The 24,772-nt window shown below is 36.0% G+C and overlaps 1 protein-coding gene across 2 annotated transcripts; it reads right to left on the bottom strand.

The window, feature by feature from the left end:
- Nucleotides 1-412: 412 nt before the first annotated feature.
- Nucleotides 413-24,162, bottom strand: Saal1 (serum amyloid A like 1). 2 transcript variants are annotated; one of them, XM_005326748.5, is made up of 12 exons: nucleotides 23,970-24,162; nucleotides 22,564-22,677; nucleotides 21,358-21,441; nucleotides 18,046-18,125; nucleotides 15,769-15,828; nucleotides 15,520-15,635; nucleotides 14,886-15,066; nucleotides 12,237-12,319; nucleotides 11,959-12,147; nucleotides 6,366-6,562; nucleotides 5,105-5,197; nucleotides 413-3,963 (listed from the first exon to the last, which is right to left on the bottom strand). In XM_005326748.5, exons 1-12 carry the CDS (start codon nucleotides 24,102-24,104, stop codon nucleotides 3,871-3,873), a joined length of 1,425 nt encoding a protein of 474 aa, XP_005326805.1. In that variant the 5' UTR covers nucleotides 24,105-24,162; the 3' UTR covers nucleotides 413-3,870. The 2 variants fall into 2 exon arrangements, with proteins under 2 accessions (XP_005326805.1, XP_005326806.1); XM_005326749.5 differs by having other exon boundaries at nucleotides 6,366-6,559.
- Between the last annotated feature and the right edge of the window lie 610 nt (nucleotides 24,163-24,772).

Here is a 24,772-nt window from a genome sequence, read left to right as displayed (position 1 = left end):
GTGGCGCATGCCTGTAATCTCAGCCACTCAGGAGACTAAGGCAGTAGGATTGCAAGTTCAAAGCCAGACTCAGTAAGGGCGAGGCACTAAGCAACTCAGTGAGACCCTGTCTCTAAACAAAATACTAAAGAGGGCTAGGGATATGGCTTAGTTGTTGAGTGCCCCTGAGTTCAATCCCCAATAACCTCCCGCCCCAAAAGTATAACACTATGGCACTAAAACATATGTGACATCAACAATGAGATAAAGATAATAATTCTTACATACTTGGTTATATACTGATAACCCTTTCTATCAAGTATTTGTGTTGGTTTCAACTGTTTTGAATTCAGAAATATTTAATATTATAATAGTTTGATTCTTATGTGAATAAGCACTATTCATAATTAAACTCAGGCTTAAAATCATGTGATTTGTTTTTTAAAAACTTTAATAGAAAATCTCAAACATACAAAAATAGAGGAAACAGCAGTGTAACAGACCCCCATGTAATCATCACCCAGCTACAGCAATTCCAATTCATAGCCAATTTTATTTTATTTCACTTATCCCACCTTCCTTCCCCTTACCCCTATTTTGAAGACTATTTTGAAGCAAATCCAAGACATCATACCATTTCATTGTACATACATGACTGTTCATAATGGTTCTTGGATTAGATCTCACACTAGTAATAAAAAGAAAAATTTCGGAATGGATCTCAAGAGTGATACTTACTTATTTTTCCTTCCTTAAAACTTCTACCAAGAATAGAGAAAAGATTAAAGTTGCAAAGTGGAAAAGATATGTTCATATAGAATACATTAACCCTAAATTAAAGAAATCTATTCCTTGAAAAAATAGGATATTGATAAGGTTATAAAGAATACTCGTTAAAACAGGCAAGATAATCTATAATCTCAGCATTCCTTTTCTTTAATTTACTCAAACACAGCTCTACACCATCACTATAGCTCAATCCTGTACAACAGAAAGTGATATTCACTTAAGACTTAATGATTTACTTCAGAGGTTGTTCCTTAATGTCTACAGTTGGTTTCTGCATGCACATCATTAAAAAAAGTTTGTGTGTATGTGTGTTTACATGTAAAAGTATATACGTTGAGAGGTGCCTTTTAAACTTTTCCTCACTTAAAATGCCAGAGTTATCAAGGTGAGCAATTCAAAAGTAAGGCAACAGGAAATTAAAGATAGTTGGAAAAGCTCTTCACCTAGAATGATGGATCAGCCCCAAAAAACAAGAGTTTAATAATATCCTATTAACTGAAAGGGACAAAATATCTTCTAAAAAGGCAGGAGAATATGTCTTCTTTTTTATTTTTTACTTTTGTTGTAGGTGGACAAAATATCTTTATTTTTATTTATTTATTTTTATGTGGTGCTGAGGATCAAACCCAGTACCTCATGTGTGCGAGGCAACTCTCTACCACTGAGCTTCAACCACAGCCCTGGAGAATATGTCTTTTTTAAAAAATGATTTAAATACTTTGAAAATCTAATTCAAATTTAATTAGAAACAATGACACCATGTATAATAAAGGCTAACTCAAGTTCCTCTCAATTTTTTCCCTCTCCTCCTACAAAAAAGTGTAGGGAAAGAGTGAGTTTCAATTTTATTTGTACATGTACTTTCAAATATCATATTTATGTTCTGGAGAAGCATCATTCAAAATATCACTGCAACTGATTCAAATATAGAACATTGTAGTGAACTCTTCAGATCATGTAACATTTTAAAAGTTTATACTGAACTATTTATTATAATTTACAGATTTAAGAAACGTTCAAATGTATCAAAATACTACAAAAGTATGTAGCAGCTTATAATGTTATAATAGAAAAAAGTAATAAAGAAAATAGGTCAGGTCCAAAGTAAAAGAAATGTGAATCAGAAATAATACACCCTACCTTCCTATAAAATAACCCATTTTTTCCCTCTATAACTCATCCTCTGGGTAGCATTCTCTTCCTCAGAATCCCTAAGCCTTGTGTTCTCCCTCTTAAACATGTTTTCAGGAAAGCAATATGAAAGGTGTATGCACTAAGGAAAATAAAGCCAATAATTTCAAGTGTTACTTTTATAGGGTATTCGCATCTCAACCTTATACTTAAAGAAATAAAACTGGAGTTTTAGCATTGGCTAGCAGGTCATTTCACTGGTGCCTCTGAAACTTCATGTTAAATAAACACATTCAGTCTATCAATAAGACCAGCCCTCAGGACATACAAACATAAAGTAAACCTACCAGTTAAAAGTTTCAACTCTAAAATTTTAATTTTATGGTCCCATTCTTTTCAACAGTGACACTTCAAACAATAAAACTTCCTCCAAACTGGAATCAGTCTTCTTTTATCAATAAGAGTTATCTCTGTGTTTTATCAACAAAAATCCCTCAAGGAAAGTAAACAAAGTATAAGACAAGACCACTACCTTAAAGATTCTAAAACGAGGGCTGGGGTTGTAGCTCAGTGGTAGAGCGCTCCCCTAGCACATGTGAGGCCCTGGGTTCAATCCTCAGCACCATATAAAAATAAATAAATAAGATAAAGGCATTGTGTCCAACTACACCTAAAAAATAAATATTAAAAAAAAAAGATTCTAAAACAAATGTGGAATGGGCTTTAAAAGCTAGCTTTATTACTCATAACTGATATTTTCTTTAAATCTATTAGAAATTCCACTTTTTAGTATCTGAAATAATACAAACTGGATGCTTTTTTAAGCATAGCTGGTTGATAGTACCTGAATACAATTCATTCATTAGGAAGCACTATACAGAGTAATAAAGTGTGTGTGTACAGCACAGTTTGTAAATCATCAGAAGCTACCAACTCCCCTAAATCTTAATTTTTTTAAAAAAAAAATCTGAATTTCTTCAAGCGAATCACTTTCTGAAATTCAACTACTGGAATAATGCTGAAAAAAGAAATTGGTTAATTTACTTTTATCACAATGTCAAAATTTCTACCTTCATATGTCCAATGTAGGAAAATAAAATTGAAATGTAACAAAGGTAAACTAAGAGCAATAACTGCTTTTGAGTAATTACTAACAGTTTGGAAAGGAAGCAACACAAATTGCTTTCACAAAGTGGCTAAAATATATTTACACGTTATAGCAAAGACCACCAACTGGCTATCCAAGCACCATTCATACCTCCCTTCTTTCTTATTATTCTCTCCTACATAGACTACAAAGAAAAAAATTTTAAACATTTACAACTAGGAATGACCATGTGATAAAGAAGGCCAGGGAGGGCTAGCCTTTCAATACCAAGGATAAGACTTGCTAGAGGAAGCCCCTTTGCCTCTTTTTCTTTCTGAATGAAGATGAAAGACATGGCACACAACCCATACCATGAAACAATAAACATGAATATAAAGGTATATATGTCTCATGGAAAGATGAAAGGAAGCAGTGTCCCTGAGTCACTTCTCAGAGCTGGACAGCCCCCCTCTGGACTTCTTATTGCATAAATACACAAAATACATAAAAGAGTTTTCTGTTACTGCAGCTGAATGTACTTGTAGGAGATACCAACACAAAATTCTCACATAAAAATCAAAGTAATAGTTATGAAGAAAATTCTTACCAACCCCTCAAATATTCTCAAAAGAACCTCAATGGTAAGTTTGTATTTTTGCTCTCTTCAACTAAAGATAAATAACTCATAAGCAATATTAAAAATAGAGGGAGGTGAAGTTCAGATTTTAATACCAAATAATTGAGGTAAGTCTAGAGAGGAAGAAGGGCACAACACTAGGCAATTGTGTCTAGTATCAGTTTTATCTAATATTTCCTTTATGTCAATTTCAACTATTAAAAAAATCAAGTTTATTTCTTGGACAGAAGAAATTCCAACTCATTTTTCAAGACTGATCCTTCAGAGTTGGGAAGCTTTCCTGCAGGTCATCAGCAAGGACATTATCGACTTCATGTAAGATTTTAATGAAGTCCTCCACCTGGGAGTCAAACAAAAGAATCAAATAAATATAGTGAGAAAAACGGTGACTGAAGATATTCTGACTATAAAAAATGTTCTACCTATGGTTTTCTAAATAGTTCAACAGACAGATATGTTGATGAATTTCCAGATGCTATCACGGTCCCCCAAATCATCATGAAGGAAGTGACTATACCTATACCTAACTTTTTTATTTATTTATATTTTAATTCTTGAGCTACTACTTATCCTCCTGCTGATTCCCCTTTAAGGTTCATTATTATGTTCGGGCGCAGTGTTGTACACCTGTAAATCTAGCACCTCAGGAGGCTGACCCAGGAGAATTCCAAGTTCAAGATCAGTCTCAGCAATTTAGTGAGGCCCAGTCCCAGAATAAAAAATAAAAAAGGACTGGGGATGTGGCTCAGTAGTGCCTCTGGGTTCAATCCCTGGTACCAAAAAAAAAAAAAAAAAAAAAAGTCCATTACTATAGTTTATTAATATTTTCCTTTTCAACATGTTTCTGCATGCCTTCCTTTTGTACTTATTTTCCTATAAAATTTCCTATTTAGAAACTGCCTCCGATGGTAGCAAATGTGTTATTTGAAGAACATAAAAACAGCTGGGCACAGTGGTGCACACCTGTAATCCCAGCTGAATGTACTTGTAGGAGATATCAATACAAAATTCTCACATAAAAATCAAGCTCAGGAGGCTCAGGCAGGAGTATTGCAAGTTCAAAGCCAGCCTCAGCAAAAGCAAGGAACTAAGCAACTCAGAGAGACCCTGTCTCTAAATAAAATACAAAAGAGAGTTGGGAATGTGGCTCACTGGTTGAGTGCCCCAGGGTTCAATCCCTAGTATTCCCTCCAACCCCCAAAACACCAACTCTTCATAAGAATCTTACTTTTGCTTAATACCTATGCTTTCTACTTTATAACAGAAAAGGACAGCATAAATTCCATATTGATTTCTTCCTAAAATCAGAATTACACTTAGGCCAGTACTATGAATTAGCCAGCAGCCATCTTTCTGACAGGGCATTAAATCATGTGATGTGTACCATTTTTTTTGACAATGGCCTTGAAAGATCAAGTCCTTCTTGAGAATATTTAGTAATCCTGTGAAATACAGACCCCTATACTTTTACCCATACTCACCACAGGACTATAAAAAGGAAGGAGGTTTTGAAATGCAGAGGAACATTTCTGTTTGCTTAACTGGCCCTCCTTTAGCCCCTGAGCCACAGTCTCCTAAAATAAACAAAAGATTTACTATCAAGAAATGAAAAATTCTAAAGCTTTATTTACTAAAAAAATACAAATCAGTATATATAATTACTTACTGATCCTATGGTCATTTCAAATGTTGCAAACTGAACCTAGCTTCATCAAAAGTTTTATATAACCCAAACACATCTCCACGTGGTCTTTATTTTAATGGCGGGTACTACCATCCACCCTACTGCACAAACCAAAAACCTGGGTACATCCAGGACTTCTCCTGTTCAGCTACTAATCACCCCCTAGAAGTGTTCAATTCTACTCTGCTAAACCTTACCCCATCACCCCTCTCCATTCACACTTCATTGTTTAGGCTCTCATGATTTTTCAAATTATTATTATTATTATTATTTTGTACTAAGGATTGAATTCAGGAGCACTTAACCACTGAGCCACATCCCCAGCCCTATTTTGTATTTTATTTGGAGACAGGGTCTCACTGTAGCTAAAAGCACCTCGCCATTGCTGAGGCTGGCTTTGGACCTGCGACCTTCCTTGTCTCAGCCTCCCAGACTGCTGGGATTACAGGCATGCACCATGGAGCCTGGCCAGAATATTCTTGAAGATTATCAACCTTAAGAGCCCATCAGTTGGTCTCCTGGCCTCCAGCCTCAACTCTCGAATTCTTCCTCTCTATTGCTTTTGGAGGTATCCTTCTAAATTGATCATATCACTTGATGCTTAAAAAAGATTTTAGCAAGGGCTGAGGTTGTAGCTCAGTGGTAAAGTACTTGCCTAGCATGTGTGAGGCACTGGATTTGATTTTCAGCACCACACATAAATAAATGAATAAAATAAAAATAACAAGCATGAAACCCTGGGTTCAATCCCAGCACCGCAAAAAAGCAGCAATAAAGTTCACAGCATTACGCAAACCATACTTGCATTTGCTGAAAAAAAAAAAAAAAAATCTAGGCACAGTGGTACCTGCCTATAATCCCAGTGGCTCAAGATGCTGAGGCTAGGAGTATCACAAGGTCAAAGTCAGCCTCAGCAACTTAATGAGGCCCTAAACAACTCAGTGAGACCCGGTCTCTAATAAAATATAAAAAAGGGCTGGCGATGTGGCTCAGTGGTTAAGCACCCCTGGGCTCAATCCTTGGTACCAAAAAAAAAACCATGAATACTTCTTTCCTACCTTTGTTAATGCCTGAAAAATATTAGAAAGAAATTCACATGAAATATCCTTTAAGATTTTCAAGTGGAAATCATCTTGGGTTGGATCAGACTTTTTATTTTCTTCTTGGTTAGACTCTGCAGAGTTCTCTAGTTTCTTCTGACAATCTTCCATATTTTGTAACACCCGAATTAGACTGTCAATCAGAGGAAGATCTACTGTACAAACAAATAAAGAGACATGAAATTAGCCAGTTTGGTTTTTTTTTTTTACTCATTAAGTCATACATTCATACTGAACTACAGATACAGTAGTAAATAAGATTGCTAAGGCATCAGCTTTCGAGAGGCTTATGTCTATATACCTTCACATAAGTAAATAAATAAAATAGATCATTTCAGGTTATGATAAATTTTATGAAGGAAACAAAAGGGAAATATAATAAAGCAGCTCAACAGGGGAACTTCTCTGAAGAGTGATACTGAGTTGGAGAATTAAAGGATAAGAAACGTTAGCAATGCAGAAAGCCCAGCAAAATATCTCAAAGAAAGAGAGCAAAGACCCCAAAAGGAAAATATCAGGAAAGTCTGAAAAACAAAATGGAAGCCAGTATGACTCTGGGCTAGTGAGCAAGGGAAGAGTAGCACAGAAAGAAGTTAGAGAGATAGGAAAAAGCCCTACAACGCAGGGTCTTGAGGACACAGTGACAAAAGAATATTAAGTTTTTTTTTTTTTTTTTTTTTGAATTTTTAATGTTTTATTGTTTAGTTCTCGGCGGACACAACATCTTTGTTGGTATGTGGTGCTGAGGATCGAACCCGGGCCGCACGCATGTCAGGCGAGCGCGCTACCGCTTGAGCCACATCCCCAGCCCTAAGTTTAAGTTTTAACATCATAAAAATCTTAGACATAAGCTCTTAAATGCTAAATTTTATTAAATTAAGCAGAAAAATTCAGTCTAATTTTTAAAGACTGAATAGTCATTTTAATTAAAGTACAAAAAAACTGAATATAAAAATAAAGCTCATATTCAGGGGCTGGAGTTGTAGCTCAGTGGTAAAGCACTTGCCTCACAAGTGTGAGGCACTGGGTTCAATCCTAGCACCACATTAAAAAAAAAAAACAAAGCTCATATTCAAAATATATATTGTACCATCAACATGCTAAGAGATCTCATGCAGATTCAAACACTGATTCAACTTCACCTTTATGCTTAATAATTATAACTGGGTGAAAAAAAGAAAGTTTTCTACAGCACTGAAATATCAAGTATATATCAAGTATACTAATTTGAAAAAAATCTAATTTCCTATCCAAACTTAAGTCATTTATGTACAGTATATGGAAGAGACTTTTTAAAAACTTAGCAACCAGGGAAATCTTATCTTTTATTACTCAATTCAATGTCTTCAGAACACCTCCCTACCTGGCTGCTTTATTATAGTCCCCTTAGATATACTCCTACCTCCTTATATTATCAACAACTCAAAAGCCCAATTCTTATTCCATATTTCCCTGTAGGTCACATCAATCTATACCAGCCTCTTGACTCTTTCTCACCTTAGCCCTATCTCTGCAAAACCACTATTTAAGGCTGGGACAAGACAAGGAGAAGATTTTAATCAGCGGCTTGGAGTTAAAGGAACATCTTTATACTTTCTTCACCGATCATAAAATTTTACAGTTTTGGGGTGGCTGCAGCAAAAAATATCTAGTCCTATTAACAGCACAAAAGAGGTTCCTACAAAAATCAACAGTTTTTCCATACAACAAAATCAGGAAAACTCCATGCACAATAGCTTAAAAAAAAAAATATATATATATATATATATATATATATATATATATGAGTAAGCCTAACCAAAGAGGTGAAAGACAGACATCTACAATGAACATTATAAAACACTGAAGAAAGAAATTGAGAAACACACTAGAAAATGGAAAGATCTTCCATTTTCACGGATAGGCAGAATTAATATTGTTAAAATGGGCATATTTCCAAAAGCGATCTACAAATTCAATGCACTACTCATCAAAATACCAGTGATAGTCTTCATAGAACTAGAAAGAACAAAAAATCCAGAATAGCCAAAGCAATCCTGAGCAAAAAAACAACAATGCTGGAGGCAACACAATAACTGATTTCAAATTATCCTAGGGAGCACAATAACAAAAACAAGCATGGCATTAAAAAAGTCAGAGGAATGGAACAGAAGACAGAAACCAAACCACATGGTTAATTCTTTTTTCCCCCCACAAGGAAAAAAAAATGCATTTTATTTAACCACCAACTGCACACACATTTAAACATACATATAACTAAGATGATATTAACTCTATATATGTGGGATACATTGTGAAATATTCTGCTCTGTTCTTTAATTTAAAAAGAAAAACTCGGTAAAAAGATATTGTAAACCACTAATGTCACTACCCTTAATGACTCTAGAACATTACCAATTTCAATTTATAATTTGAAGAAATTTATTGTTTTCCTCCTTCTTAGAATTAGCCCACGATAGTACTCTAAGTACTCAGAGGGGAAAAAACCCAAAAACTATGGCCTTATTTCCCTGTATCCAGTTTGGACATGGTACATACTTTCCAACTTGTGTTTCAAGCACAGACCTTCCCAGGCTAAAAAGCAGAGAGGATGATTTGCAACTACGCAATAATACATGTCCCTATCTGTATTGCACATTTTATTGTCTTTTTTGCATACATTATTTCATTTGAACCTGGCAACAACCCTGTGAGGTAGGTGAGGAAACTAACAGGTTCATTTTACACATAATAAAATAAAGTCAAATAAACATGGGGTGGGGGGTTGCTTTTTTTGATGCTGGAAATTCAATTAGGACCTTGCCTCATGCAAAACACATGCTCTATTAACCTCACATATTTTTAACATTTACTCCTTATTTTTACATTATTGATTCAACTTTTTGTAGGCTACAATAATAGACCTAATTCCAAATTTACCAAGCCAAACTCATGCTCCTCTATCAATAAAAATTTATGGCCACAGAATATGAGAAAAAATACATACATATATACGCAATATTCTGTTGGTTCTTGTGTAATGGAACAGATAATATGAAAGATCCTAATGGCCAAGAAAACTGAAGTCAGAGGAAGTGATAATTTTTAAAATGTATTAATGGAAAAAGGTCCCTTTCAGCTTCTACTTTTATGAGAGTTCAATGGACAGCTTTAATGCAGATAATAATTGAAGCTTTTGAAGAGGTCCTAATTTTTTTTTTTTTTTTTTTAGTTGTAGTTGGACACAATACCTTTATTTCATTTATTTTTATGTGGTGCTGAGGATCGAACCCAGGGCTGTGCATGGGCTAGGCAAGCACCTTACCACTGAGCCACAACCCCAGTCCCAAGAGGTCCTAATTCTTGATGTGGTTATCTTACTCAACTTTTGAATGCATAATGATGGTGAAACATAGTTTTCAAAACCTTGCTCCTTGCTTTCCCAAAGTGCTAGGATTTGAATGCCACAATACAAACTGATTCATGTTTTTGCCATTAATTGTCTATGGAGTTCTTTAAATGAAGTCTGTGTTAGTGTCCATAGATATCAGTGCTCTGCAAAAGCTGCTGGGGGATTCAACATTCCCAGTGACCACAGAGGCCAAGCCCCACCCACAACCATCTGATTCTTGAAAAAGATGTCAAAAACATGTTAGTGAAGACACCCTCTTTCATAAGTGGTGCTATAAAAAACAGGACATTCATATATAGAAGAATAAAATTAGATCCTTATCTCTTACCCTATATAAAAGTCAACTCAAAATTGATCCAAGCTGGGCACAGTGACACACACCTATAATTCCAGCAGCTTGGGAGATGGAGGAGTTCAATGTCAGTCTCAGCAAAAAGTGAAGTACTAAGCAACTCAGTGAGATCCTGCCTCTACATAAAATACAAAAAGGGCTAGGGATGTTGCTCAGTGGTTGGGTGCCCCCGAGTTTAATCCCTGGTATCCGGGGGAAAAAAAAATGGAACCAAGACTCACGTTTAAGACCAGAAACTGAAACTATTAGAAGAAAAAATAAAGGGAGCACTTCAACATGTAGGCACAGGCAAAGACTTCTTGAGTAGGATTCCCATAGCTCAGGAAATAAGAGAAAGAATAAATAGAATGGTATAAAACCTAAAAGCCTCTACAGAACAAAAGGAAACAATTAACAATGAAGAAACAACCCACAAAATGGGAGAATTTTTGCTAGCTAATCATCTAACATAGGATTTAATACCCAGAATATGCAAAGAACTCAAATGAATAACTCAATCAATAAATGGCAAATGAACTAAACAGACACTTCACAAAAGAAGTACAATATGGCTAACAACTATAATTTAAAAAAAGGCTCAACATCTTCAGTTGTCAACGAAATGTAAATTAAAACTACACTAAGATTCCATCTCACTCTAGTTAGAAAGGCAATCTTCAAGAATACAAATAATAATAGATGCTAGCTAGGATACAGTAAAAAGAAACTCTTATATACTGTTGGTGGGAATATAAATTAGCATAGTTAACTATGGAAATTAGTGTGGAGGTTCCTTAAAAAGATAAAAATATTTAACTACTCTATGATCCAGTTATACCATTCCTTAGTATTTATCCAAAAGAATGAAAGTAAGCATACTTAGATACACACATACCTATGTTTATAACAGCACAACACAACAGCCAAGTTATGGAATCACCCTAGGTGTCCACCAACAGATGAATGGAAGAAAATGTGGTATATAAACCCAATGAACTTCTGTTCAGCCATAAAGAACAAAATTATGTCATTTGCAGGAAAATTAATGGAAATGAAGGCCACAATTTTGAGTGAAGTAAGTCAGATTCATAAAAGTATTGTTATGTTTTCCCTCATATATGAAAGTTAAGGGGGGGTGAAAAGGATGCCATGAAAGTAGAGGGTGACCATTAGGGTAGAGGGAGAAGATGGGAAGAGAAAAAGAAAGGTAGGGGCAGTACTAGGGAGTAAAACCAATCAAATTGAGATTTCATGTATGTGTGAATATGCCACAATGACATCTCCTATTCTGGATAACTGAGCTACACTAACTTAAAAAAAAAAGTTTCTAGTATGATAAACTTTCTCTATAATTTTCAAGGGAAAGATTAAGGACATCAACACTCAGTAAGGAAACCACATATGATTAAAAAAGCTAAGCATATTTGTAGCAAGATTAGTTTTTTTCTCATTTCACATCAAGTCAAAAGAAATAAGTAAGGCTATAGAAGATATAAGCAACATAACAACTAACATCTAATAACTCCAATATTTAGATTCCTAACTCAGCCTCTCTCCTCAGCTTCAGACTTTAAATTGTCAACTCAACGTATGCACTTGAACATCTAAAACTTAACATGTTTAAAACCAATCTTCCCCACCTAAATAAATGGCAATTTTTTCAGACAAATATGTTAATACAGATCCTTGACTTGCATTTAAAGGAACAAAAGTATTTTTTTTTAATGGGGATAAATGGGAAAAAGAAATCAAATGAAGAACACACATAGGCCAGGTCTTTAAAAATATAACAGGTTGCAATTTAAGTTAGTGAATGAAGCAATACCTGCCTTTTTCTGTCTTTAGATGTTCTTGGTCAGCCTGTGAAGCATAGATGGCAGACAACACTGAAAAAATAGAGGCTAGCACTGTTTTCTGTTCTTGCAGTATGATGGGTGGGTCATCAGACTGGCAGAATTCGTGGCAGACCAGGTCAAAAAGTAAAGTCCAAGTGTCTTTTCCAGTATCAGGACACTGTACTTAATAAAGAATATAAACAAAGTAGTAATTTAAAAATAAAGAAACTACTAAATTAGTAGCTCTAATGCATCCCAATAAACCATCTTACCAATTGCTTGAATTCCATCATCCACTGTGGTAAGCAACTGTAAGATATGCATGTAAACATCAAGCCCTTCTGGGTTTTCAGAACTAAATACAAAAAGCAAAAAGCAGTACATCAATAACTTTATTGTCTAGGAAATTTTATCTATTCACTCATTCTATAAATATTTATTACACTGTTTTAGCCATTGCCCTAGGAGCTGAGGATAAAAAAGTTCCCTATTTTATCCTCAGTTTTTAAATGCTCATTAGAACTTATATTATAATGGGGAAAGAGTAAACAAGCAAATATGTAATATAATCACACAAAGGAAAGAGGTAAAATTCTTTTGGCTATGTCCCACAAAAACAACAATGCACAGACCTGCTAGACAATGTTTCCATCATTGTTTTCTTTTCAAATAATCAAAACAAAAAAATAACTGAGACATCTTTTTTTCTTACTAAGGATTGAACCCAGCAGTGCTTTACCACTGAGCTATAATCCAGCCCTTTTTATTTTGAGACAGAGTCTCGCTAAGTTGTTGAGGATCTTGCTAAATTGCTGAGGATGGCCTAGAATTCACAATCCTCCTGTCTCAGTCTCCTGAGTTTCTGGGATTACGGGTGTGAATCACTGTACCAGGCAATAACTGAAATTATTATAGTAAGAAAGTAAGGTCCATTGCACTAAGTATTGACAATGTTCTTAAAACTTCACAAGGTTATCCTAGTTCCATAGCTGAGTACAATAAAACCCTTAAAGCACAATTCTTATAAACAATTTATTGTCTCAGAAATTAAGTGTTGGTTCTTCAACAAAACAATAAAATGAAAAGATAGTGAACAATTAAAACAATAGTTCAGCAAATGTTTATTTATGTACCTAAAACCTTCAGGCACTATGTTAGGGGCTAGAAGACAGAGATGTTTAAGATGTTACCACTATATTCTTAAAATTTATTGTTTAAAAGGCAGAAAGAAAATTAAAGTAGTAATTATAATAAAGTGAAATAAATTTAGCACTAGAAGAAATCCGAGGTGCCAAGAGAACACAAATCATGTATATTTCATTTAGACTGGAGGGTCAGGAAGGTATCTTAAGAGAAATGATGTTTACACAGAAACCTGAAAGGGTGTTAATATGTTTGAGGTAAGAGGAGACATACTATGCAAAGGCTCGGAGTCAGGAAAACTTTGTTCAGTTTGAAGAATTGAAGAAAATTTCACATGGCAACACAGAATACAAGGAACCAAAACAGAAAGGCATTTTTCAGGGCCATACACCATGTTTTTTAAAAAATATGGACCTTATCCTAAGAAGGGCAACTGAAAAGTTTGAAGAATGACAATGAGATGATAAATGAGTACTTTGCAAAGACAGCTTTAAAAACTAGTCTTGGATAGCTAGGTACAGTGGCACACACCTATAATACCAGTGGCTTAGGACGCTGAGGCAGGAGGATCGTGAGGTCAAAGCCAGCCTCAGCAACTAAGCAAGATCCTAAGCAACTCTAGAGACTGCGTCTCTAGATAAAAAATAAAAAATATGGGGCTGGAGATGTGGCTCAAGCGGTAGCACACTCGCCTGGCAAGTGCGAGGCGCTGGGTTCGATCCTCAGTACCACATAAAAATAAAATAAAGATGTTGTGTCCACCAAAAACTAAAAAATAAATATTAAAAAATTCCCTTTAAAAATATAAAAATAAAAATAAATAAAAAATAAAAAAGAGAGTTGGGGATGTGGCTCAGTGGTTAAGCGCCCCTGGAGTCAATCCCCAGTACCACAAAAAGACTGGTCTGGGAAGAAGCAATCCCTAAAACCAGGAAAAATAAGTAACAGAATGTGGCAATTGTCTAGGTGAGAGACACAGAGCCTAACTGGCACAAATGGGATCCTGCAAAAAGTCAGGACCATGACTTGAAAGTTGACTAGCTGTAGAAAAAGAATGGGGTACGAAGAGTCAGTAGCTTCACTATTTCTTCAACATATTCAAAGAGGATAATAACTGCATCATTTACTAATTGAAAATACTAAAGAAGCAGATTTGGAGGAATAATAAAAAGTTTAATCCTCACTTAGTAAAGGACATAAAATAAATAGCTTTTCATGTGGCCTAAGAGCACTAAGAATGCAATAGTAATCACTAAGCAGATTAATAGCTGCTTATATAAAATATCAATTATTCTAGTGACTAATAGTAAATAGTTTCAGTGACATGTAAGAACTAATAATTTCTCATGGCAAGACAACAAACTGCCCAAATCAATCACCTTTCCAGATTGGTGTACCTACAAAAGGGGCAAGGAACAAGAAAACAAATGTTGATGACATTAATGGAAGTTGTTAAATGTTCAATGTAAAATGAAACACAAGACAACCTTTTCTCTTTGATCTAAATTACATAAAATTGCTGATGAAGTTAGAAAAGTAACCACAATTATTGCTGAACAATCACCTATAACTAAATGATATTAAAACAAGTATTTTGAACCATTATGATTCTTGCAAAGAATGAATATTCTGCCACCCCAAATATTGGTAGGGAATCAAACCTAACAAAGACTATCTGTACACTTCATCCTATCAAAAATAAAGTAAGACTTCTCTATCTAAGGCTACTTCTAGCAGTTGGATTTTCCAGAACATTTTGCACAAAAAAGCTCACTTACCGTAATTGTTTGGCAGCTTCAAGTACACAGGGCACAATCCTAAATACTGGCTGCTCTTCAGAATCTTCCTGGGGTTGGCCCAAAGGCTGAGCAACCCCATTTCTAATCCATTCCAACATTAGTTTCTCATCCAAATCAAAGAGCTTGTCCACAACCTCCCCCACTTTCACCAGCAAGTCAACTGAAGAAAACAAAACAAGTATTGAAATAAAAATGAGAATGTTGCAGAGCGCTTGCCTAGCAAGTGTGAGGCACTGAGTTCGATTCTCAGCACTGCATATAAATAAATTAATTAAATAAAGGTCCATCAACAATTAAAAATATTTTTTTAATGTTTAAAGCAATAAGGTTAAGCAAAATTCGTAAAGCTATTCCAAAAGACATATCTTGCCAAGATAGTACTTATTCTAAGAGTGATCTGTTTATCTCTTATGTTTAAAATGATTATCTTCCTTCAGTAAGCAGAAAATTTATCAGTGTCCTGGGAGTTTCAGAAGCAATTTTACTCCTTAAATCAAAAAACTTTTTCTTGCATTTCGCCTTTTTAAAAACATGACTTTCACAAATAGTAACATGTTTTCCTAATAATTAAATGTACTCTAAAACATTTTTTCTAGATTACATGGTGACTTACCATTTGTTGAGCTTGACATGATGAAACAAATGCTATCATAAATAGCTGGTTGTTCTCGTATCCTTTCAACCCAGACACTGGCCACTTCTGTCTGGGAAAGGCAAGTAAGCAACAACCTACATGATAAACGTCAACTTAATGTCTATCTTCCAAAAACATTATAGGAAATTTCAGAATCAAGAATTAACTCTATTTTCCTAGATTCCCTTATGGGTGATTTTATGGAACCCACAAAAAAGAAAAGCATACCTGCTTGTTTCCAGCAGAGTAGGCGGGTCTGAATCATACAAACAGTGCAATAACACTTGCCTACAAAACAAAAGTCCATATGCTTCACATCTCTCATTTCAAACATCAAAATTTTCATTTAATTTTTTAAACATTTTTACTGTGAAATAAAGCATATATGCAGAAAGGCATATTAAAATACAAATCTACAGTCAATGAATTATAAAGGAAATGTTCATGTTCATTTTTTAAGTTATTAATTTTTTAAAATATTTTTTAGTAGTTGATGGGCCTTTATTTATTTATTTTATTTATGTGTGGTGGTAAGAATCAAACCCAGCATCTCACACATGCTAAAATATTCATGTTTCCAAGAAAGAGAAGAATGGTGCATATACATGACCCCTATGTATCTTATTCTGAATCAGTTCTCTTTCCCATCTAGAAAAGGAAATACCAACTTTTCCAGCAACCAATTCCTGTTCTATAGTTTTATTATTTTATAGTTTTTAGTTTTGCTTTTGAACTTTATATGAAAGAAATTATATTATATATATTTTTTCCTTAAAAAACTTCATCTATCCATCTATTTGTCTTTGACACATAATTATACATACTTACAAGGTACAGTAGGACACTTCAATGCACATGTACGTATTCTTAAGTCCTAGTTTTGCTTAAAATCATGTGTAGGAAATCATGGAACCCACAAAAAGAGAAAAGCATACCTGCTTGTTTCCAGCAGAGTAGGCAGCTGTTCTTTAAGTCACTGCTGCAGAACATTCAGTTGTATGAATATATCGTAACTTATTTTTCCAGACTACTGCTGATGGACACTGAGTCTATTTCAATTTGGGGTTATTTCAAACAATACTTCTGAAATAATGTTTGTGTAAAGAAGTTGGGGGTATAGCTCAATAGCAGAACACCTGCCTAACATTCACGAGGCCCTGGATTCAATCCCAGCTCCAAAAGATGATAATAATAATGTGTATCCTAATGTAAATGTGCAATGTATATGTGTATCCTAATGTAAATGTGCAATTTTTCTTACTACATACCTATGAGTGGCATTCTTGTGTCATAGCATATGCATATCTTCCAATCTGACTAGAAGTACTCAACTGTTCTTTTTCTTTTCTGGTTCTGGGAATTGAGCCCAGGGGTACTTAACCACTGATCCACATCCCTAGCCCTATTTTTTATTTTAAAGCAAGGTCTTTACAGAGGGCCTCATTAAGTTGCTGAGGCTGGCTTTGAACTTGTGATCCTCCTGCCTTCGCTTCCCAAGTCACTGGGATTACAGGTGAGTGCCACTGCACCAGCCTTGGTCATATGTTCTCAAACTGAACAAATTCATATCCCTTTAGCAATATAAACTGTTCTATACTAATTTTAAGATAAACATTAATTGAATTTAAAAGACATGTTAACATTTTTCATTATCAGATTTTTGATAGGGAATGCTAGAGATGAAATGCAATCCTGAGACATCTACTCCATGAATGATTATAAATTAGTGAGGAATAAATGCTTTCAACTAGTATCTTAAATCTCTCCACACCTCGAAGACAAAAACCAACTTTTTCTAGAGACTCAGGTACTTGAATCCTGTGATAAACTTATATAACCCCATCTCTGACAAAAACTGTCTAGAACAGTCTCCATAGCGATTTTGAATACAAATTTCTTTTAGATCCTGAATAATAGCCATGTACCCTATATTGAGAAAATGAATACACTCATCAAATTTAGCATGTAATTTCACCAAGGTTTCCCCCATTGAAAAACCTTCTGCTGAAAACTTTCCTGGCTATAGAAGAGAACTAGCCTCTAAGCAGAAATACGAAAGCCTTTAATCACAGAGTCAATCTTTTATCTTCTAGTCTGTTGGTAAGTTCTGCTCCCTGATCTAAGTGAAAGCTCTCAGAGTGACACTGTTTAACAAATCTAGTGTCCTAAACTCTGGATCTCTGAGGCCTTGCATTCCCTATGCCTACATTGTTTTAGATTCTGATTCACTGCCCCCATCTCCAAGTTTGACCTCATGGATCCTTCTTCTGGCCTGCTTACATCTACACTCAGGTCCCTTTGATATTCATAAAGAATAAACTGGCTTAACTCCTGAAACATGCCCATATGCAAGTGTGGAAGTCCCTAGCTACCATTAACATGCAATGAAGTTCCTGTAGCATGTTCATCAACAACATTATCTTTCACATTTTCTCATCTCTCATTTCCTTAGGGATATAAAATATGAATCCATTTTTAAAATATAATTATCATGATAAGACTTACCCAAGATTTTTATCACTGCTGATAGACACACATATCTCTTGGAAACAGGCCATATTACCTAAAATCCCCACACAGATTTCCTGCCAAAGCAAATTTCACAGGTCACAATGATTCTGAGATAAAAGACATATACAAAAAAAAAAAACCAAAAAACTATTTATTAGTACTTATTAAGACCAGCCACTACATGTCATTTCATATAATTTATGAGGTAGGTATTACTATTGTTCCCATCCTTCAGATAGGGAAAGTCAAGCAACATTCAACCACTATTTCTTCCTGCACCTCAGTAGTCAAGATGCAAAAAGATTAGGGCTGTGATGGATGAGGATAGTGATGCAGGCATAGAAAAAGATGAAGATAAGGAAGACAAGGATAAGGAAGAGTGAAAGCAAAAATATCTATTGGAAAGTAAAGGAGAAAGCAGTTGAACATGACTCATAGATTTCAAGTTGCTTCATTTCCCCAGAGATTGATACCATTAACAGGAAAACTGAAAAAAGAAAATTGTATAAAAGGACACAATGAATTCATGCAGTACAGTATACTTGCTGGAACATGAGATTTGCTCAGGGGGTTTGTTAACAATACTGACTTCCAAGTCCCATCTAGATCAACTGAATCTGAATGTCTAGCATAGAGCCTCAGAAGTTAATGTTTACCAAGCACACCAGGTGGTTTTTATGACCAGGTAAATGTGATAATCACTGAGTTTGGACATATGAAATCTGGGATTAGAAAATGCAGCATGCAAGTAGAAAATGCCTGAAGAAAGTTAGAGATGTGGCACCAGTTACCAGATAGAAGTCAGGGTTTTGAACCCACAATACAGAGCTGTAATATACAAGTGTAAAATAAGGAAACGAATATTAAAAAAACAAAAGACTGGGTTCTGGATCTAAGAAAGAGTTCATACTCAGGGTACAGAAAGAAAGCAGTCAACGAAAGTGACAGAGAAGGGCTGGGGATGTGGCTCAAGCGGTAGCAAGCTCGCCTGGCATGCGTGTGGCCTGGGTTCTATCCTCAGCATCACATACAAACAAAGATGTTGTGTCCGCCAAAAACTAAAAAATAAATATTAAAAAAATTCTCAAAAATAAAAAAGAAAGTGACAGAGAAGGGACTGAAGAGGTCAGAGACCAGAGAGGGTAAGTGTCACAGAAGTTTCAGAGATGCAGTGTTTCAATAAAATGTGGGTGGTCAAATGTCGAGAAAAGATTAAAAGAGAGTAGGGACAAAAAAAACACATACTTCCCTTATAAACTAATGACAGAACTTCCAATCAAACACCAAGTACCATAGTGCTGGCCACTCATCAGAATAACCTAGGGAATGTCAAAAGTTGCTGAGTTGCTGGTTGCATGCACATGTAATCCCAGAAGCTGCAGAGGCTGAAGCAGGAGGATCACAAATTTAAAGCCAATCTCAACAAGGGTTAGGTACTAAGCAACTCAGTAAGACCCTGTCTCTAAATAAAATACAAAAAACAGGGCTGGGGATGTGGCTCAGTGTTGAGTGCCCCTGAGTTCAATCCTTGGTATTTAAAAAAAAAAAAAAAAAAAAGTTGTTGAGTGCAGCATGCATGGAGATACAGCCTGAATGACAGGATTTTTAAAAATTCCTTCAATAAAGCTTCTCAACCTATGATTCTGCTGTAGAGCACTAGTGTCAATTGGAAGCATATATGAACCCTAACAAAGTCGATCAGAAACTCAGGAGATAGGCTCAGCAATCAGTGATCTGGGATTGAAGAAAGTTAGGAATGTTGCACCAGTTTGAGAACAAGCTGAAGTTTGAGAACCTGTGGTATTTGGTCTCAAGACAATTACTGCTATAGTAGGCTGTGGCTAGAAGACACATTCAACAATATGACTAATTCCTGAAAGGTGCCATTTCTGACATGTTTATTTCTTAAATAATTATGAGTCAATGTATTTAAAAGAAAAATTAAGAGAAATAACAAAATTGTCAAATTCTTCTATTAGTATAAGGATCCAAGGAAATACTGGTTTATCAGTACCCAATTCAGGTAGAACATTTTATAAGATAAAAATTTTAATTCAACATTCAATTCATAAAAAATTCTACAGAATTCCATTCTTTGAAATCTCAAAGAAAGAAAAGCAATTCAGTACTGTGTTATACTGGAGTCAGGTCTAGATTTAAATCTCAACTTCATTTTTTTTTTTTTTTAAAGAGAGAGTGAGAGAGGGAGAGAGAGAGAGAATTTTAATATTTATTATTTATCGGCAGACACAACATCTTTGTTTGTATGTGGTGCTGAGACTCGAACCCGGGCCGCACGCATGCCAGGCGAGCGTGCTACCGCTTGAGCCACATCCCCAGCCCTCAACTTCATTCTTAGTTTTGTGGCCTTGGACACATCTTAACCTGAGACACAGTTGTCTATAAAGTATGCCTCATAGGAGTAGTAAAACCAAATGCTCTGTAAATAATAATTATTTATAATTAAATTATTCAACAAATACATCCATCATATGGATAGCACATGGCAATTTAAATGGCAATAAAGCTCAGGACATTTAACATTTCATAAATAAAGACCTCTCATTTAGTTTTTATCTATTATTCTTAGGAATTTACTATCAACAATAACTACTAAGATCTTACTTACTTGGAAAGGCATGGAAGAAAAAAAAAACTACTTTGAGTAACTGATGTGAACACTGAGAGGAGACAGAGGGCACACAAAGAGATGGCCATCACAATAAGCTGGTGAGATGGAATGTAGACAGGCCTATCCAAATTAGGACCATCTAGACAGTAGCTTTTTGGGGGGCGGGGGGGGTGCCAGGAATTGAACTTAGAGGGACTTGACCACTGAGCCACACCCCCAGCCCTATTTTGTATTTTATTTAGAGATAGGGTCTGTGTTGCTTAGCACCTCACTTTTGCTAAGGCTAGCTTTGAACTGGAAGGTAGATTTTATGCTAGAAAGATGATTCAGGTTCAGATTGTGGAAGTCTTAAGCAACAGGCTAAGTTTAGAATGGCTCTTAAGCAATGGAAGCTTTTGAGTGAAAAAGAACAATGAACTGAGAAACAGGAGGTCCAGGAACTGTTCTCTGTTTGTCACATATTAGCAGCATAACATAGTTATACCTATCTAGTTTCTACAGTTGTTAAATGAAACTATTGATCTTCCTAATCCAGTCCAAATCTAAAATTCTATGGCTCTAATAATTTTAAGTAGTACATTACCTAGTAATGTTCAATAAACATTTACAGACTGATATTATTGATTTATAGACAGTAAGAAAATCAAAGTGAAAAAAATGAAATGTATACTTACTCTTAATCGAGGACACTTGGATCTGGCCAGTACTCCCATAAATATGTCAGGAGCCTTAAATTCTTGGAGAAATAAAGCCACATCCTATAAACAAAAATGAATGTTAACTTGGATGCTGAATATTCTTCTTTAAACTCCATAGCTAAGGCAACTATAAAAAAATTTAATTTCATATATACTACCATTAGGACACAAGAGAGAAAAAAACCCACAAGTTACAAGGTTAGGTGAGGAACTGTGCCAACAGATAAAAGCAAGGTTAGAAAATTTTTGTGGTATTTGGTCTCAAGACAATGGAACAATTCCATAAACAAATCTAAACTCATGTGATACTCTGGAGAATTGTCTTCCTTTTATTCTGCCCTGATTATATTTACATACCAGGAATTCTTAGTCAAACACACTTGCTAATTTTGTCAGAATTAAATTAAGGAAAGAGTAAAATCCTAATTCTTATCCTCCAAGGCTTAAGACACAATAAGGGAAACAGTGAGAACAGCTATTGGGTCATATTAAAAAATCAGAACTTGGGGGCTGGGGTTGTAGCTAAGTGGTAGAGCACTTGCCTAACATGTGTAAGGCACTGGGTTCAATCCTCAGCACCACATAAAAAATAAGTAAATTAAATAAAGGTATTGTGTCCATCTATAACAAAAAACATTTTTAAAAAAAATCAGAATTTGTATTTTCAAAATTCGCAGTAGAAAAAAATTCTGATCACAATATAATTATAAGAGTGAGTTTGCTTAGGGGCACACCACACAAACCTGGAGTGGACATGTGATCCCAAAAAGGCCAAATACTGCCGAAGAATGTGAGATGCAAAAACTAAATTAGTTAACTATGGACGGTGGGGATGTGAATTGTTAAACAGAGTCATATGCCACACAATGAAGTTTCAGTCAGTGACAGACTACCTATTGGATGATGGTCACATAAAATTAATTGTCTAATGATGTCATAGGTATCTTAATGGGCTTAAGTATGTTCTGTGATATTCACAGGACAATTACACATATTTTCAGACACAAATTTTTAGCATTCATAGCTTCTGGGACTATTCCTTGAACCACATATTCAAGTGACTATAGACACTCAAGAAAGCCTTTGCTCAGAGAGTGAAGGACTGAACCTATTCTAAAAATCCACTCACCACCTTCTCACCTAAGAGTCTGAAATTTCAATGTTTCATCTCTAACCTCATACCTCATCCATTGACATATCCCATACTCTGCAAATTTCATTCTCCATTTCTTCATCAAGCTCCATCTGCTGCTCCTCATCATCTGAGCCAGATTTGGTGTTTTGAGGTCTAACAATCTTCAAAAGAAAAGAAAAAAATAAAAATTTTCTATAGTACTTTCTAACTAATATTATCCCATAACCACTCAAAATCTCCTCAAATCTTCTTTCACAAACTTCTTGTTTTAAAAATTAATGCCTTGGGTAGATCTATTCATTCAACACTTATGGATCAAACACTGTTGCTAGAAAACTGGGATAAATAAGATGTAATCCCTGCTTTCATGCATTTTAGGATTAGTGGGGATAAGACACGTAAATTGATAGTCACAAAAATTGTATGACTCAACTGAATTATGGACTAAGAGTTGGAGGAGGACCTATGATGGACCAATAACCTATTCCTGAGAGAAGCTGGGAGTCACTCCTTTTAGGAGGTGATATTTAAGCTAAATCTTGGAGGGAAAATAGGAATTTGTCAGGTGAAAAAGATAAGAGCATTTGGAGATAATCAGAGTTAAGAAAGTGCCTAGCATTTGGGGAATGGTGTACAGTTTGCTGTTGATGGAACACACTGTACCATGAGCAGAGAAGCCTGGAGAGGCTGCAAAAAGCCCTGGATTCCAAGCTAAGAAATATGCATTTTGCTTCAACAGTCAAACAAGAACTAAGAAGAGTATCAACAACTTTTTTTTTTTTTTTTTTTTTTGTCGTAAGGAAGATTATTCTGGAAGCTGTGTAGAAAAAGGACAGGAAAGGACAGAAATTGGAAGAGGGGAATTTAGTTGAGATACGGAGAGGGAAAAAAAACCTTATATTTACTGAGTCTCCTATAAGCCAAAAACCATGGTGGGCACTCTATGATCATTATGTCACTTAACCTATAAAAAAAACTCTATATATGATATTATAGGTATTATCATCCTATTTTATAGAAATTGCCTGAGAAATCAAAGTTCTTGGTGGTTAGGTGACTTGCCCAAAGTAATGCAGTTAGTAGATGATGAGGCTACATCTTTGACATCCATTTATTCTACAAAAAAAGTCCATGAATCATATAAATTTTAAGGCTTGGGCTTCAGAAATGACGATAGGGCTGGGGAGCATAGTTCTATGTCTTTGGAGAACTTGCAAAATTACGGTAACTGCAAACCTCCCAACATCCCCGACACTAAACTTTTCTTGGCGTCAGGCGCACCAAAGTGACTCCAGGCAGTTTGCGGGTCAGCTGAGGTTGCGAGGTGCCTTTTGCCGAGCGTACGCTTGGGAAGGGGTCGTCGGGGGATTTGGTGGCTCCCGGAGCCCGAGGGGCTGCCAGCTACCGGGCCGAACCACCTGAGGGGCAGCCCCAGCGTGCGCGATTTCCACACCTGGATGAGCCCGCTGAGGACGCCAAAGAGCCAGTGTTTGCTGTAGACCGTGCTCCCAATGCAGTCTCCTCCAGCAGCCTCCTGGTGCTCCTTCTCGTCCCGACTGGGCGGCGGCGGCGAGGGGTTACGGTCCATGACTGAGCGCGCCCACAGCGCCCGGGAGCCGCGCCGGAAGCCGGGGAGGAGAGGAAAGGTCTCCTCACGCTAGAGGGCCCAGCGCGCCTGGCGCGGCTCCTGACACAGCGCCCCCTGCTGCTCGAAGCCCGCTCGGCCAAAGGACCCGCCCAAAAAGTGGAATGTGACCCACCGGACTCATGATTGTTACTTGTCACCCTCTCTGGACCAAGTATTCCGTTTCTCCAGGAAATTTTAGTCTGACTGGAGGAGGGGAGGAAGAGAATAGGCCAGTATTTCTGATACAGACCCAAATCTTGAACTATCGGACCTATTCCACTTGCCTTCTCTGACAGCTAGAATCATCCATCTCTCTCCACCGTTGCTATTCTTAAAAGACATCCATCCATAAGTATTCATTCCTCTCTCAGGTGTGATTGGAATTGCAGGAAAGACAAAAGTCGCCAGCAAAAATGCCAATATTTCAACTCCTTCTCAGCAAATATTTTACAGCACCCATTTTAATTTTTAAAAAATATTTTTAGTATAGATGGAATATATTTCATTTATTTTTATGTGGTGAGGATCGAACCTTGTGCCTCACCTGTGCTAGGCAAGTGCTCTACCCCTGAGCCACAACCCCAGTCCCCCCATTTTAATTTAACGAAATTAAATTTATAGGTTTCCAC

The sequence above is a fragment of the Ictidomys tridecemlineatus genome, chromosome 4, assembly GCF_052094955.1.
Source record: "Ictidomys tridecemlineatus isolate mIctTri1 chromosome 4, mIctTri1.hap1, whole genome shotgun sequence".
NCBI classification, from domain to species: Eukaryota; Metazoa; Chordata; class Mammalia; order Rodentia; family Sciuridae; genus Ictidomys; species Ictidomys tridecemlineatus.
The sequence above is the reverse complement of the archived record's forward strand: the minus strand, read 5'-3'. Positions and strand labels throughout refer to the sequence as shown.

Bases quoted from the DNA above. Each gene is read 5' to 3' on its own strand.
- Saal1 (XM_005326748.5), bottom strand. From the start codon at position 24,104: ATGGACCGTAACCCCTCGCCGCCGCCGCCCAGTCGGGACGAGAAGGAG. The intron at 12,320-14,885 runs GTAAGTGAGCTT...TTTTGTATTTAG, and splicing joins GAAGCTGCCAAACAATTACG to TTCTGAAAACCCAGAAGGGC. The intron at 6,563-11,958 runs GCAGGTATTGCT...TTGTTTGTACAG, and splicing joins ACATCTAAAGACAGAAAAAG to TAGATCTTCCTCTGATTGAC.